The following is a 17,148-nucleotide window of genomic DNA, read 5'->3' as shown; positions in this document are numbered from 1 at the left end:
AAGATATGTCTCCTGTTCTTGTAAAAAAACATTATATTTTATATGTCGACCACATAAAGATGGGGTCCTGCATTCTTGTATCTAATTCATGTATAAGTAGCACTGTAGTAAAACAGACATTACTTGAGTTTATCTTGCACCCATCCTTGATATCCTGTATGCACTAAATAATGTCGTACATTCTACAATTTTATGTAAAAGTTAGGAGTCTTGTCTTTGGTTGGATTGAGCCCAAGTGATACAAACAGTTTCTTTGTCCTGGGTATGTGGTTATAATATGGTGCTAGTTCCTTAAGTGATATGTAAGTCTATACACAGGCTGAGTTACCCGTTTTGTTTTTTTACATGTAAAGTCAGTGAGACCCATCACTTTTATGTATACAAGTAATAATGCGCATGTACTCTCCAGGATGAATAGTTCTCTGTGATACATATCTTCCCTCTCCGCATTCATTATTCACTTACATACGATTAGTAATACACGCTGCACACAATAAAACACAATTGCAAAAAGTACAGTTTCTCTGCTTGTTTAAAACAGGTTCGCCTTTATTAATTTCACTTTATAAAATCTGTATTTTCATACATTTTCCAGTTACGAATAGGAGATATTCTTCAGAAAACAGAGGCTTTCAGCAGGTTTCAAACCATGTTAGAGGTAAGTTGAGCAACTTTGTAATTTGATTTTTATTACTTGACTAACCAGCTAACATTGCAATACATATCTTGCACTCATCTAGAAAACAGTGCTTTAGCCAGTCGCGTGGATCACAACTGTGGCTGTGGAGCACATTGCCAAATGTAAATCCATCCTAATGAACAAATGTTGTATGTATGTATAAAGAGTACCCTTTCAGGCTTAGAGTGACGCATAAATTATGCAAAAAAGAAGCAGAGTACCCTTTCAGGCTTAGAGTGACGCATAAATTATGCAAAAAAGAAGCAGAGAACTTTGGTTAGTTCTCAAGTTTAGGTGGAACGCAGCTCCTGTTAGAGCACTCTCGACACCAGCGACACTCTAGATCTGCTCACCTCAAATGTCTGCTTTTCTTTCAAAGTCTTTAAGCGTAGGATTAGCACAGTGCCATCCATGCCGAGATAGAAAGGGACAAAGTATTTCGGCATTTCTACAGCAAAGTTTATAATGTATGTATGTATGCATGCATGTGGTATTTGCCAAAAAAAAGCTGAGCACTGTACAAGGTGAAAGGTTAGCATACCGCCAATGAGTGATGGGACAGATGGATGTGTTCTGGGAACAGAGATGTAGTGTTGATGCATTGTGATGTAGTGTTCTTTAAGAGGTGAGTCCTCACTCTTTCCTAAATAGGAACAGTGTTAGGGCTGTCCAGTGGATGGTGGTGATGTTCTAAATCCTGGGTGCATACACGTAGAAGGTCAGCTGCTTTGATTCTTCTTTCTGGACTAGTTCCCCTACTTTCTGAAGCTACCCTAGCTGTGAGGGTGCTCAGAGCCACCACAGATGGTGAGCTTGGAGAAGGTAGGTGTGCCGGTCGTGATGGCTTTGTAGGTGATGCAACTGGTTTTGAAGATGGTGTGAACCGGCTCGGAGAGCCAATGGACTTCCATCAGGATGGGGGTGATGTGATCATATTTCTTCAGGCCCTGGATGAGACGTGCTGCAGAGTGTAGGATTATTTCAATTCTAGCTCCTTCACTACAGCAGATTCTACTCTCCGCTACCGCAAGCATTGCTGAATGGATTTACGACGAGCCTTACTTGACAATATCATATATACGTTTTGTTTATGGGTGTAAATCAGTTCAGTGGATAACGGTGAGTGTTGAGATTTACTTTTTATGGATATCAGGTCGGTTTAAAGTGGATTGGCTTGCGGGCTGTCAGTAAATCAGACCTTTCTTTGCTGTGGCCTTACACAGTAACAGACACCAAAGCCTCTGTCCTGAACACAAACCTCAAGGGGGAAACGAGGCAGTGGGAGCCCCGACTGACCTCAACGGAAGGGTCACACTACCCCGAAAGCAAAAAGCCTCCAGTTTTGATGGGGAGTTTGTGAACCCACGCCAAAGGTCATGGACCCTGTTACATTTTTTGCAAATACAAATTGGGGTCTGCAAATTGTTTTTAAACGTTGAAATTATAACATTTTTTAATCCAGAAGGAAAAACAATAAAAAAAGAAAATTCACAATGTGATTATGTATGGTCAATGCAATGACCATGTGCAGTGAGAACTCTGTGCAAAGCCCTCTGCACATGGCCACAGCTTAATGGCACAAGAGCTAGTGCAAGGCCTGGGAGAGGCCAGATATGGTGCCCAAGTCATTGCACATGCCCAAAGGCCGGGCGCAGATTTTATTGTGGCACAGAGCATGGTGGATGGAGAACCTAGTGGCAGGCCAGACCTGTGCCCGCACCCTCTTGAATAAGGCTGAAGACCATATGGAGCAGCTTTGGTGGTATGGGAGCTGAAGAAGGCCTGGTACCAGGCCAGACTTTACCCCGGATCGTAACTGATGGCCATGTACACCAGAGGCTGGGCACACAGTCAGTAGGGCATAGGAAGGGGTACAGGCCACACTCTGCCTTCAGGCCCTAGGACGCACACGCTGTGAGGTTTAGGGCCTAGCAGCAAGTTTTCATCCAACTGTTAGGACTCGCTGGTTGGTGGGTGAAGGGCCTGTCCAGGCCCTACTTCCAACCCCTGCTGCACTGACCTGTCTACACGTGCAGCGGGGGCTGGGCGATTGTGAGCTTTGGTATAAGCCATTACCACAGGCCAGGCCTTGTGTTAAGTCATTAGGACTCATCACCCGTTGTGCCCAGGACTTGGACAGCTTGCAAAAGGCAAGGTGACAGGTCCTTCATCCAACCCCAGACGCATGCAGCTAAAGGATGGGCGAAGCAATGGATGACTGCACAGAGGGTGTCCTACATCCAACTACTAACGTTCAATAAAACAAACTTGCAAAGTCACTTGAACACCATTTAAAGAAAGGTGTGCCTGCCATGGTAAAACAAAAAACTCAGGGCCTCATTCATGAGACTGCTTGCGCCTCCGGAACGTCACTTTTCGTGACGTTCCGTGGCGCAGAAGCCTGCGTGATATTTATCAGTCAGCACTAATCCACTTTTTTGGCTTAATGCTGCCTGATAAATATCAGTCCCTTTAACGCAGTGTCCTGCATTAAAGGGGCGTGCAATGGGTGCTGCTGGGGGCGTTTCATGCGACATCCATGGCCTTTTGATACTGCCCCACATTTACGAGGAATCTGAGGCAGTGCCAAAAGCTTACGCCTCCACAGGGGAGGCGTAAGGGAGGCACAACGAGGAGAAATATCTTTTATTTGTCTTAGTTTTTAGGTCTCGGCTAGCGCAGGCTGCGCTTGTGAAGTCTCGCTCGCGAGATTTAACGTTTTTTAGTACGGGGCTTGAACCCGCCCCTCTTCTCCATTGGCTGGCTTCCTAAACGGAGGCCAGCCATTGGAGGAGAGGGGAGTCTGTCCGTTTAAGCCCCGTCTTTTTCGGATTCGGGGGCGTGTTTTTTACTTTCTTTCTCTCCTCTGGAATGTAAACATTCCAGCCAATGGGAAGAGGAGAGAAAGAAAAACACGCCCCTCAATCCGAAAATGCCGCTGCGTTTCTCCGAGGCATTTCTGCTTGACCTCGGAGAAAGATGGTGGCGCTCGCTCCCTGTCCTCGGGCTTTTGGGAGTGACTTTACAGGATCTAGCTTGGTGTGTTTTGTTTTTCCTGAACCTGAAGTAAGTCCCAGAGCTTACCTGCTGAAATAAACAGATCTGCCCCAAGGAGGTAAACAGCACACACCTCATCAGGTGCTTCGCAGCACATAGCGCCGACCCATGCCGCTCCCGTCCGTACCCGGCGGCTGAAGCCAGGGATTGTAATTACTAACCTGATATAAATACTGCGGCTGATTGCAATCATTAGGGCGCCCATCACATGGTTACCTCTGGGCACGCACAGCGCCTCGGCCATGCCTTCAGTGAGCGCACGGCACGACCAACGGGTAATTGTTTGCAATTACCCTAGTCCTGGAGTACGAGCGTGCCGGCCCATCCATTAACGGATTGGCACAGCGGCACGTGGAGGGCACGGCTCACCCGGCTCAGGATGCGCCAGGCAGAGGCGTCCTGGCGGTGCCCAGCGCGTGCCGTGATGGCAGCGCGCCTCGTGCTCTCAAGTGCCAATCAGTGCAGCTCATCGGAGTTAATTGCAATTTATGTGTTCAATGAGCGTTGTTTAACTGCAGTTCATTTATTATTGTAAACACATTTGTCACTGCTGGCTGCTCACACTCCCACCCCTGCCTCGAAACAAAAGGGGTGGGCATCGAAAGGGCAGCAAGTCCGACCGGCAGCTGCAGAGCTGCAGTTTACCGAATTCTATGTTCTGGCTTTAGGAGTCGAGACCTTAGCGCTGGGACACTTCGGTAGCGCTATACATCATTTTGTTATCATTGTTATGAGTATTATTATTATTTAAATAAAGCTCATTTTGGTACCCGTCGAGGAGTAACGGCTTACTATTTGTCCTTCCTCGTTTCCGGGGGTCCAGGAGCGCACCAATAAACATCTCACTCGCTATTTTCACGACCATCAAACAGGACTCTCTGCGCGCATCCGTTACACGGTTGTATGGCTCAGTCCGCATCATAGAAAATCAAGAAAATGGTGCCTGTGTAGCGCGCACCAGACCACAGGTTCGCCCATCCAGCAAGAAAACGCAGACTGACCTGGTAAAGCCCCGGCCTCTTGGCCAGCTCACCACACTCATGGAATGAAAAGGCAAAACCTGTTTACTCTGAGAACGAGACAAAAAAAACACAATACGAACACCACCAAAGGTACTCCGAGGCCATGCAGATGGCAGTAATGTAACTCAACAATGAATGCAAAATCCAAGCCCAAAAGGATCGACACCGTGCTTTGTAGACCATCTGCAGCCTTTTCTCTCGCTCTCACCCCATTCCACATGTAGTGAGACTCAAAGTGGCTCTGTCTGGTGAGAGGCCGGAAGAGAACTGTGCTGTGTTTCGGCCCTTACATACAGCAGTCAGGAGCTGGCCTTAAGATCTAAGGCTTTGTGGGTACAAACATCAGACTTAGTCTTCGGGACGACTCTCGCTTGTCTCATCAAGACCTCACATGGACTGAGGTGGCAAACAAAGCCCAAGACCTCACATGGACTGAGGTGGCTAACAAAGCCCAAGACCTCACATGGACTGAGGTGGCTAACAAAGCCCAAGACCTCACATGGACTGAGGTGGCTAACAAAGCCCAAGACCTCACATGGACTGAGGTGGCTAACAAAGCCCAAGACCTCACATGGACTGAGGTGGCTAACAAAGCCCAAGACCGCACATGGACTGAGGTGGCTACCGTAGTCCAAGACCGCACATGGACTGAGGTGGCTACCGTAGTCCAAGACCTCACAACAATCCCGTTTCTTTAAATGTTTTAAAAACAAAAACATAAACAAAAATAATGTCATGAGCAATGCCCATAGCTCTAACTTTAACAATGCCGAGACCATTGCATTGTAAATGCTTGTTCCTTTTTCTATGTGAGCTGCAGCAGCACACGAAGAAAGAGGAAAAAGCCTCTTGTGATTATTTTTGTACAGAGGTTTTCCTTCCTGTACAAAAACCATCATCCCCGCAATGCACGCACCCTCGCACTATGTGCACTATAGTGCAAAGGTGCCTGCGTTGGCGCACGGCAGCCCGTTGTGCACCGGCGCTGGAGAAAAGGACAAGAATGCGCCATAGCTCATAGATACGGCGCATTCCTGCCCTTTTCTTTTGCCGTAGGGAAGCGCAGCAGGAAGCGCAGCAGGAAGCCCTGCCCTACGGAAAAACCTCATAAATGAAGCCCTCATTGCTTCCGGGCCATCATGGTTGCAAAGAAACTCTTAACAGCCCTGCGACTCCCCACGTGAGATCTAATACTCGAACCACAACTTGCAACCTCCCTTGAGGTTATTGAGTGTTTGCCAGAAGCGTGTGGCAGATTTGGCGTTTTAAGGGTTCTGAAAATTGATCTGCTGTGGAGAATCCCCTGCCAGTGACGTCCGTCACACGGAGGGTTTGGTGGAGGAGAATTCTGTGGCATGTTTGGAGTCTCCTCCAAAGATTGAGGGATTTTAGTCACTCAAAACTCCAGATGAGACTTAGAGTTTCCACCAACTGTGGTGCAGGCGGTTGATGTGAGATGATCAAAGCTCTTAACCTCGGTCTGAGATGTATATATCGATGTGATTGCAAAGCCCTTCCATGCTCACAAAGAGCTCTCAACAGTGATGCCATTGATAGCATGGACGTGGCCCAAATGTAAAAATATCAATGATCTTTCTGACCCATTAGTCCGGGTGGAGCCCTGCTCTTCCGCTCCAAGTCCTCCCCCTCCTCCTCCTCCTCAGTGATGGGCCTTGGAATGCGTATTAGGAGTCAAGGAGCAATTAGTCATCTGAAACTAACATTTTATTCACATGTTAAGTTCAGTCCATGATGAGAGTTGAATCAAAAATTAGCTAGCATTCGCGCCAAGAATTTTCAATTCTATTAAGGACACGGAGGCGAGGATTATGCTATCTCCTTCTTTACTGTATCAACTCACAGCAGCCAATAAACATACAATTAGTAAAACAACTACATTGTCCATGTGACTTTGCGTCAGCCACGCCTCCTTAGCCCTCCATAAGAGCCCTGGTCACTGTCCCAGCCTCCTCTTTCTTTGCTCGAACTGTGTAAAGTCCACTAATCCACAACTTTCACAACCTCTTCCAACCTGGAAGTTTAACAGGAACCCAAGTCCTCCGAGCAGTCTTCAACGTGAAGATATCTGCTTCCAGACCTTCCGTCTGTTCTGAACGATTAACCGGAACACAAATTCCTTCCAAGAAGCTTCAACGTGAAGGCCTCTTCATTCAGACTTCTTGTCTGCACCTAGGAAAATCAAACATGAACAACCCGTAAACTCCATTTACCTCAAATTTTCATATAATCTTCAACGGGTGGGTAAACATGAACAATCATATTGTACATAGCCGGGTGGGATAATCCTCGCCTCCGTGTCCTTAATAGAATTGAAAATTCTTGGCGCGAATGCTAGCTAATTTTTGATTCTATTACAGGACCGGAGGCTTCGGATTATGCTAGTTTAACGCTTATTAAATACCACAGATGTTATATCTCCCACCGGCTTATAATAAAACTGTTTGAATGTAGACTCTGAAGACCAATCAGCACAACGCATAATGTCCTGAATACTAGAACCTAGCATAAATGACTTTGAAGCCATTGCACCTCGCACAGAATGTGCACCAAACATTTGAACATCAACACCTGCTTCTTTCATCACATAGCGCAGCCATCTGGCTATAGTTGCAGCAGACACTGGTTTAAAAGGTTTTTGTATTGCAAGCAAGAGTTGCGTAGAACCCTCAGACCTCAAAGATCGGGTACATTCCTCATAGGTTTTCAAGCATTGGACCACACATAGTTTTTCGTTACTAGGAAAAGCATTATACTCAATGTGTCTAGAAAGTGTTTTAGTACGTCCCGTGATAGTAAAAGAAACTCCTTCTGGAGTGAATACTCTACCTGTAATATCCAATGCCCGTACATCCGATGAACGTCTACAAGCCGATAAGCACAATAACATCGCTAATTTTGCGAAAAGCTGTTTCCTTGACAACTGACTATTCACCGGCCAACTGTTGAATAAAGAAATGACTAAGGACACATACCATAAGCCCGAATATTTGGGTTTGGGAGGATTTGCTATCCGAATACCCTTAAGAAGTTTGCATACCATAGGGTGCATGCCCACCGGTTTCCCATCCACCGGAGCGTGCCCCGCCGAAATGGCCGATCTGAAATTATTTACAGAGCGATAAGCTAAGCCACTTGCTGCTTTTTCCGAAAGAAAATTCACAATATTGGATAGTCCGGTCCCCACGGGATCCAGACTCCGTTCCACGCACCAACCCATCCAGCTTGTCCAGGCTGATCAGTATCGCTTCCTGGTGGAAGGAGCCCACGCTTGCCTGATGAAGCCTGACGCTGCCTCCGAAATTCCCGGCATTTCCCACTGTTGCCGGAAATTCTCCATGCCATCAGCGACAACCTCTCCGATGTGATCAGAGGGTGTCGCTCCCCGTGAGGTCCCAGGAGGAGAGACTCCGACCAAGGGAGTCTCCTGGGAAGATCGCAGCTCATTTCCAGAAGTATCGGGAACCATGGTTGCGATTTCCACCGTGGCGTCACTAAGATCACCTCCGCTTGCTGCCTGAGAACATGAGAGGTTACTCTCGGAATAAGGAGGAATGGCGGGAAAGCATAATTCACTGCTCCCGACCAATCCTGGAGGAACGCATCCGTGGCCTTTGCCACTGGATCCGGTCTCCAACTGAAGAAGTGGGGAATCTGTCGATTCAACCTGGAGGCAAACAGGTCCGTTTGACACGGCCCCCAAAGCATCTGCAGCCAGCGAAACATGCTCGGCATCAACTTCCAGTCGCTGTAATCCCTGAGATGTCTGGAATTCCAATCCGCAATGAGGTTGGACTGCCCTGGAATATACTCCGCTATTACCGTTATTTGGTGACGCAGGCAGTAGCGCCAAAAGTCCTTGGCAATCTCCACTAACAGGGGCGATCTCGTTCCCCCAGCTTGTTTATGTACCTCACAGCTGACACGTTGTCCATCCTTAACAGAATGCAACAATCCGCCTGCCTGGGTGACAGCGTCCGAATTGCAAAGGAGCCCGCTAGGAGCTCCAGACAATTTATATGCAACTCCAACTCCTGGGGAGACCATCTTCCGCCTGTGGAGATGTCGCCACAACGCGCTCCCCAGCCCCAACGACTGGCGTCGGACTCGATGACTACTTCTGGCAAGGAGCCGAAGATGGCCCTGCCGTTCCATGCCTCTACGTGCCCCAGCCACCATTGCATCTCGTCTCGAACCTCCTGAGAGAGCGGTACCAGGTCCGAGTAAGCTAGACCCTTCTGAAGGTGCTGAATTTTCAGTCTCTGCAATGCCCTGTAATGCAGTGGGCCCGGAAAAATTGCTTGTATGGACGATGCCAACAAGCCCACTATTCTGGCTATGGTCCTGAGGGACACCATCTGCCTGTCTAACATGGCTACTATCTCCTTCTTGAGATCCTTGAGTTTCGCTTTGGGAAGGTGCAATTGCGCCTTCTCGGAGTCTATCACAAACCCCAGGAATTCGGTGTTGGTTGACGGAATTAGAGCAGACTTGGTCTGATTGATCACAAATCCTAGACTCTGCAAGAGAGACATTGTCATTTGCAGGTGCTGCAAAACTAGAGTCGGGCTGTGAGCCATGATTAAGATATCGTCCAGGTAAATGATCATGCGAATCCCCTGTTCTCGCAAATGCGCGACCACCGGCTTCATCACCTTGGTGAAGCACCAGGGAGCCGAGGAAAGCCCGAAAGGAAGGGCCAAATACTCGAACCACCGACCTTTCCACTGAAATTGTAGGAAACGACGGTGCGGAGGAAAAATAGGGATGGACAGGTATGCATCTTTGAGATCCAGCCTGACCAGCCAATCTCCCGGTTTCAAGAGATCTGCCAACAGGTGTATCCCTTCCATCTTGAAGTGCTTGTATACTAGAAAATGTTTGAAATCCCTCAAGTTCAAGACCAGTCTGTATCCACCTCCCTTTTTCTGGACCAGAAACACATTGCTGCAAAAGCCGTGAGGCTTGTGATCGCACAAAGCTATTGCGTGCTTTTGCAGCAAGGCCTCTATTTCCTCGTCTATAAAACTGCATTCGTGTTGGGAAAAATGGAGAGGCCTGGGCCATGTGTCCTGACAGGGAGGTTCGTAAAATTCCAGATGGAATCCCTGAACCGTCTGAAGCACCCACGCATCCTGGGTCAGAGTGCGCCAATTGTGTAGATAATACTGAGTGCGACCCCCCAATGGCAGAAGAGACAAATCTGTTACACTCACCTGTGGAACTTTGTGCGTGGAAGCCTGCTCTGTTCCCGCCACTTTGGAATCTGCGCTTGTTGAAGCGGCGGCGGGTGGGGTAGAAGGTACCCCCTCTGGTAGAGTCCCAGTCACCTCTACCGCGTCCGAAATCACCTCTTGGGGGACCTTGATTGGAGAAACGGCCTGACGAGCGTCCCCTACCTGGCCCGGCCCTATTGAAAAGGCCCTGGGTAAATACCCTCTTTATCCCTGATTGGGCCTTGTCCAGCGATGTGAAGGTCCCTACGTACTTTGACACGTCCTTCACGAAGCGGTCTCCGAACAAATTGCCCTCCGCAAGCGTGCCTGGCTCAGCCGCGGCCAAATCAGTGAGATTAGTGTCCATGCGCATGAGCAGAGACTTGCGCCTTTCCGTCAATATGGCACAGTTGGCATTACCCAGCAGGCAGATTGCCCTCTGTGTCCATCCGGCTAAGATATCCGGGTCCACTGGAGTCGCTGACTCTTTGGCCACCAAAGCCATTTCCAGAATCTTCGCGAGGGGACCTACGACGTCAAGCAGCTTATCTTGACACCCTCTCCAGGCTCTGTCTATCCCCTTCTTGGGGTCTCTTGCGAACTTTTTCAAAAACGTAAGCAAACTTACGTCTATCTCCGGTGTCTCCGCGACCTTATCCGGTAGATCCGGCCGAGGGCATTCCGACCGAAGCCGATTCCTGACCTCCTTGTCAAACCCTTTGCGAATATTCTCATGCAGATATTCGATCACCTCCGGTGCTGGCGCCCAGTCAGTAGACCTCGGGTGCACTATCTCGCTAGGGTTGAAAGTGAAAGGAGTATTTGACGCCGTCTCTGAAGGAGCCGGAACCACCTTCTTAGCCCTCTTTTTAGGGGGAGACTCCTCGTCCGTGGTATTGGTATCGGTATCAGTGGTGGTGGTATCAGTGTCCTCATAGACTCTCTGCTTGCTTTTGGCCTTTCCGCCAGCCGAATACGCGTGGTCGCCACCAGCGGGTGGAGGAAGAGTGTCCAGGGTCGTGGCATGTGGCCAGCGGCGCACCTTGGCCAGCTCTGTGCTCGAGCGTCCCCCGTGTTTCCCTTTGGTGAAACCATGGCGTTTAGCAAAACTCTCCAGCTGCTTGGTAATCGGCTTCAAAGCAGCTGCCAATGCTTGATGTACAGTCGAAGGAACTGTATTCTCCAGGGCCCTGTTGACGGAGGATTGGACCGAAGCGTCCAGAGCCTCTACTATATCATCCTCAAGGACAGTCTCCTGCTGTCCCTCATAATAGACATCCTCCTCATCATCTTCGTACCGTACCCACTCATTCATGCTTGCAATGGTGGAGCAACTGGACCAATCCACCAGCGGTAGAAGAACCAATAATTATATATTCCGGAGGAGTAATGGGGGGGCCAGCCCAGGTGCACACAAGTCAGTCTTGTACCTAGCCCCCTCAGCAGAAGCTGTACTCAGTATTCTTACAGCCTTTTCAGGCGTCAGAGCCAAATTAAACAATTTTCTGGAGTGTGTGCTCACTCCCAGGGCGACTGTTTTTGCAGCCAGTCAGGCGTCACAATCACGGAGCGAAATGTGCTCCAGAAACCCCCCGGAAGCCGAGATCGGCGTGTGCAGCCCAACGCGAGCCCAAATGCTACTAAAAACCAGCCCAAATGGGCTTCGCGTGAGCTGCACACGTCGGCCGGTAACCATCCGGCTCTGCGTGTCCTCGGGCGATGAGGGAAGCCCTCGACACCGCGCTGAACGCGCTGGACCTCAAACGGCCCGAAATTATGCCGCCCAGCGGCGCGGTACAAGTGCGTGGAGCTCACGCTCCTTATCTATCCAAAAAACTCAATCGGGAGAGGATTACCACCGATCCCCCGCTAGCGGCGCTATGCGCTAATCCACAACGCTGTAATTGCGTGCCAAACCTCGCTACCAAAACTCCAAGTAAGTAATGAACCTCGCAAAGCGCAGCGCGCTGAAGCAATATCGCGACTAAATCGGCACATATAAATAGTGAAAGCGAGGGGCACTTATCTCATGCTGTGAGCAGCAAAGAAAGAGGAGGCTGGGACAGTGACCAGGGCTCTTATGGAGGGCTAAGGAGGCGTGGCTGACGCAAAGTCACATGGACAATGTAGTTGTTTTACTAATTGTATGTTTATTGGCTGCTGTGAGTTGATACAGTAAAGAAGGAGATAGCATAATCCGAAGCCTCCGGTCCTGTAATAGAATTGTTGTTTCGAAGCTTAATTTCTCGTTAAGAGATCAGTAAAGTTATTTTCTTCATTTTTATTTCTGTTATTCCATCAGTCAAATATGGTTCCAGAAAATGTAATCATAAAGAATGGTTCAAACAAACCATCACATATCTTGCATTAAGCGTGTTCCATAAAGGAATTAGTTCCCTGTCCTATAGTTCACGATCAGAGTTTTAGATTTGAAGAACACGCACAATTTCAAATTTAAGGAGAGAGCTGAATCCAAAGAGCGCGAAGCTTCTGAGCCCAACTAGAGCCGCAGAACTTCCCATAAAGAGATGCTGAGAGGACTCGGCCGAGGGTTAATGAATCCGAACACAGCAGCAGTCTGTCGAGTCAATCAAAGTAGCATTGGCAGCAACAACCGTCCCGGGTCTGGCTCGGGTGAAATCCTCTGGGAACGCGCACGAGTCTGAAAGTCAACAGCACATGTGAAGGCTTGAACAGGCTCCTTCTTCTTGGACCAATCAGGAGCCAGAGCTGTTCGGTCCCCAGGTTCAGCTCCTCGGTTCCCGCGGCAATACCCGCAGCTGAGACCTTGTATCCCGAGGTCAGCCACAGACAGTCTTGTGAAGGTAGATTCTGGAAACATCAGGCTTCGAACCCACGGCCCTTAAACCCCGGGCGACATCTACACCTCAACCTGTTTCACTGCGAGAACAAGGAACTATTGACTAAAGGCAACATCGCTGTCGGTCACGCGTCCTTCCCGATACGAAACAATTCAAATGTTGTACGAAACATAAGAAATAGAAAATCAATGACATTCAAGAATACAATGTCGCTCGTGAAAGTAATACACTTGTTAGACTGGAATATTCTGTAAATATGACAACACGGCTACGGTGTCACTTGTAGGTCACCCTTCTCGGTCGCGTTATGCAAATATCCGCAAACTCGAGTTCCCTTCTAGTGTCAAACACTTGCTTCAAAGCCCTGCGGTGGCCAACATGGATGACAAGAACCGCCCCCGCGATCAGCACATTTCAAAAGCGCATCTGTGTGACGTTACATGTTACACTCTTTATTGCACATCTAGTTTACACTATTAATTATTGTTTTTGTTCTAATTAATAAACTCTATTCTCATAGATGAATTATTGATGATGTCGCATTTGATCTAATCAGTGATGTCATCAATGACCTAATTTGATGTCACCAGTCGAATCCATGAGGCTACAAGTGACCTCATCAGTGCGTCATGTGTGAGGGCGTGAGCAGTCCATGGCGAGAGCGCGAGTTATGGTCCAAGTATCAAACCATAACTGGTGAGATTCAGGGGTCACAGGCTTTGATTTGGAAACATAACATCACAGTAATAGTTTTATTTAGTGATAGAATTGTAATTGGAAAATGTAATCTCCTTCTTCCCCATGCCCATCAGCCCAGAGAGCAAAGGTGCAAAAAATGCTTCTAATGTTGCACGCGTTAGATCTCTTAGGGGGATCAGGTAGGTCTCCAGAGCTCTCAAGCCTCCTTTTCATGCCGATCCTGCAGAACTAAGGTCATTTCTTGACTGGGTTCCACATTGTCTTCTTCTGAGAATTATACCAGCGAATCTTTCTTCGACCATGTCAGTCAGGACCTTCTGACCATCTTTCTCTCATGTTGACTCTTTGCAGAATTGTGGACTTCCGCCAATCCTGGAAGGCCCGGGGCCATTCACCGTGTTTGTGCCAAGCAATAAGGCGGTGGACACCCTGAGAGACGGGAGACTGATCTACCTCTTCACCCAGGTGAGACCTCATCGCCATGTGGCACAGTGTGAGTGGTTAGATGTGTGTGAGTGCCTGACATGGAATGAAGTCCATGGAAGAGGAGGTTTGGTTGAGGGTGGGAGCAAATCCTAGCGGCGGGAAATAAAGCAACGCATGTTCATCAATCTATAGAGAAGGTTAGTGTGAGATGCAGTGTACCCACGCTCATCAGAAGATAAGTACCACACGTTGAATCCAGTCCGAACAGTGTTCTCAGGTGTCTTGAGAGCACGCAGGCATGGTTCATACTAGGCCTCCATGTAACAGTGGAAGGTCCACGGAGCCCCGTGTTCTGCGGCGACCAGCAGGTCATAGGTGCAACCTTCTTCCTTTCAAAGTTGGTGAAATGGGTACAATATTTATGGATAATACATATTATTTGAATTCATGAAGGCAATTCTGATTGTGATGTGCAAAATAGTGAACTTTGTCTTCCCATGATTGCAGAAAACATTTGACTACACCCATGGCTCCCAGCTTCTTGTCTTCATGCCATAACCTTACCCTATTTTTAGGTTCTCTTCAGCTGAATACTCTACACACTGCAGCTAGAGAATTGCTATACTGGGCGTGTAGATGAAAAGCTTCAAAAGTGTTAGTTACCGACCAATCAGAGAAGGGACTTCACCTCAGCCGGCTCTGTCTCCTGCCCATCCTTCTGAGGCTGTACCCGCTCAGTGTTGAGCCTGGTGCTCCCCTGGTGTATATAAGAGGTGGACGGTGAGCTCTGGGGATCCGACCAACATGAGATGGGCACTATCACAAGAATCTATGGCGCTGCCCAAGCAATGACTTCTGCTTCACTGTAGTGACAGGCGAGATTTACTGGTGGCTCAGGACGATTAGTGAAATTAAAAATACACACTGTCTGGGGATTTTTACACCTTTGCAATACTTAAAACGTAGGTGTAAATTGTTGCTCAAAAATGTTGGCAGAACACGGTTTTCACTACAAGCGAATTCTCGAACTGAATATGGGTTTTTGCAGAAATGTTTTCGGGTGGCCTACTTTTTCCAGACTCTTTTGTCGCAATTCTAACTTTACCAACATCACGAAGTTGTTAAGGCTTTAAGAAAACTCTGTTACATTTACAGAGGGTACAATGTTCAATGTTGACCCCCTGTCCTGTCCCCCTCCCCCTCATTGCTGCGAGTACCTCTGCTTCTAGGGCAGGTCCCTTTTCCTTGAGGGTTTCTGCAACGACCACAAGGGACTCGCTTTCCTCCTGAAGACCCCGTGGGGAGCTGAGGGGCGAGTAACCTTGGCTTCAGCAGACCGAAGATACTACACATCATAGCATGAGAGAGCCCGAATTCTATAAAGAACTCTACTAAGTCAACATCTTTGTGAAATAACAAAAAAAAAAAAAAATTCCAAGAAAGCTAGGAAAAATGCAGTCCACAAAAGTGATCAGGTGCCCACCTGTGGTCAAAAGCACATCCTGCTGAGGTGCTGCCTCTTTTCTTTGTTGTCGACTGTCCCAAATCAACAAAAGTCAAGAACTTGGCCAAGTCAATGGGCTCTCGCCCAATCAGACGTCTCTCGCACATTAACCAGTCTTCTACTCTTCCTGGGGAAACACCAAGGAACCCTGAGCTAGAAGCAGGAATGGGGCCCTCCCCCACAGGTGGCATCCATGCCACGTCACATCCAGATTACCCCGGAAACTCTTGGCCATCCCTTGAAATGCCCAGCCCCATCAGGCAATTTATTCACCTCTGGTTTGTCATCCAAGAAAGCTCTCTGCGGTGTTTCCGATGTGATCAGTGCTTTGTTTTGGGGCAGAATCGAAGACCAGTGTTCTGAGACTTCAAATGATCAAATGTCCAGAGTACTACAAAATACTGATCTACACCAACACGCTTTGAGGAGACACTCCCTAAAACCAGCCTGCAGTCTTGATTTAGGTGCCTTGAACATCTCCTCCTCACCAAGCAGCTGTGAATCTGGGATTGTCCCACCTGAGGTGGCCACGACCCATCTGACCGAGGAGATCATATGAGAGGATGCAACCGCATGAGGGTTCCATAGCGGGGGGAATAACTTATGTCCACCCTCTTCTCCCAAGCGTTTGTCCTCCTTATGGCAGTAGGAGGAGAACACAACACAAGCAAATGTAATCTGTGCTGTCTGTGTCTGTGGTACCGCAAAACCAGATGCAAAATCATTTGCAGTGGCTTAAACTCTGCAAATATATTTCTAGTGGTCGTACAAAAAATGCCCTGTGTGTTCGAGGGCCAGAGCCGGGCCAGGTCTTAAGGATCCTCAGTGACTGAGTGTGCATGTTCTGTCGGCCACAGTAGCCACTCAGGCATTTAGTCAGTGGGCTGTAGGCAAGGGAGCCGCTTTGAAGGCGCCGTCCTGCCAGCACTGAACCAGGCCCCTGGCACCTTTCTGCTTGTCGCTGCCTGCTAGGGCTGGTTTGAACATTTCTGCCGGGTCGAGATTGGTGTACAGTCTAGTCCAGGCCTATTTCTGTTTAGATGCACTGCAGGTAAATGTGTCACACAAGCACCCTGGCAGTTTGGCATGGACTCGCCCTCTACAGGCAAGAGAGGGACATCCCTTGGTCGGATCTGGTAGCCAGAAGTTCATAATCAGCTTCGCAAGGACTGTCCTATCCTGATAAGAATGGCTCAAGCTCCTGGGGGGCTGGTACCTCAGTCTGCTGGTCACAACAAACAGAACTGGACATCAGCTGCAAGAAGGTGAACCCAACCCAACACCAGGCCTCCAGGAGGGAACACCGTCCAATTTAAATCTTAAATCATGTCAATGGGTCCAAGTCTGTGTCACTTCACAAGTGTCTGGATATGACTGTTTCTGTGTGTCTTTTTAATTCTGTGGCCCTGTTAATGTCTTAGCCCTTACTGCCCCTAACGCTGCATTGAAGTATTGTGGTGATTAGATTGCTACTCCAGGAATCCAATATTACTGGCAGTCTCGAAGATTGATAGTTTTTTCTTCTACTTCTGTGTTAGATGTTGGTTTATTCTTGAGCCCTGGAGGATAGCTCAGTGCTTGCGTTGACTCATGTACTTACTGCTGTACTAGATTGATAAAGTTTCAGGAAGGAATGCTTACTAGAGTATGAATTGTATGAGGCAATGCTTGCTGCATGTGTAGGGCCGGTAAAGGGACTGAGGTG

At 48.3% G+C, this 17,148-nt stretch overlaps 1 protein-coding gene across 1 annotated transcript in view; it reads left to right on the top strand.

Moving 5' to 3' along the window:
• STAB1 (stabilin 1) overlaps nucleotides 1-17,148 on the top strand; it is a 1,212,756-nt gene that overhangs the window by 430,288 nt on the left and 765,320 nt on the right. Inside the window, exons 15-16 of the mRNA XM_085624210.1 lie at nucleotides 596-658; nucleotides 13,865-13,978. Of these exons, the coding sequence (XP_085480336.1) occupies nucleotides 596-658; nucleotides 13,865-13,978 (177 nt within the window). The remainder of the gene's footprint in view (nucleotides 1-595; nucleotides 659-13,864; nucleotides 13,979-17,148) is intronic.

This window comes from Triturus cristatus, chromosome 9 (assembly GCF_964204655.1).
Source record: "Triturus cristatus chromosome 9, aTriCri1.1, whole genome shotgun sequence".
Taxonomy (NCBI): domain Eukaryota; kingdom Metazoa; phylum Chordata; class Amphibia; order Caudata; family Salamandridae; genus Triturus; species Triturus cristatus.
Note: the sequence above shows the minus strand (reverse complement) of the source record. Positions and strands in the feature narration are given on the sequence as shown.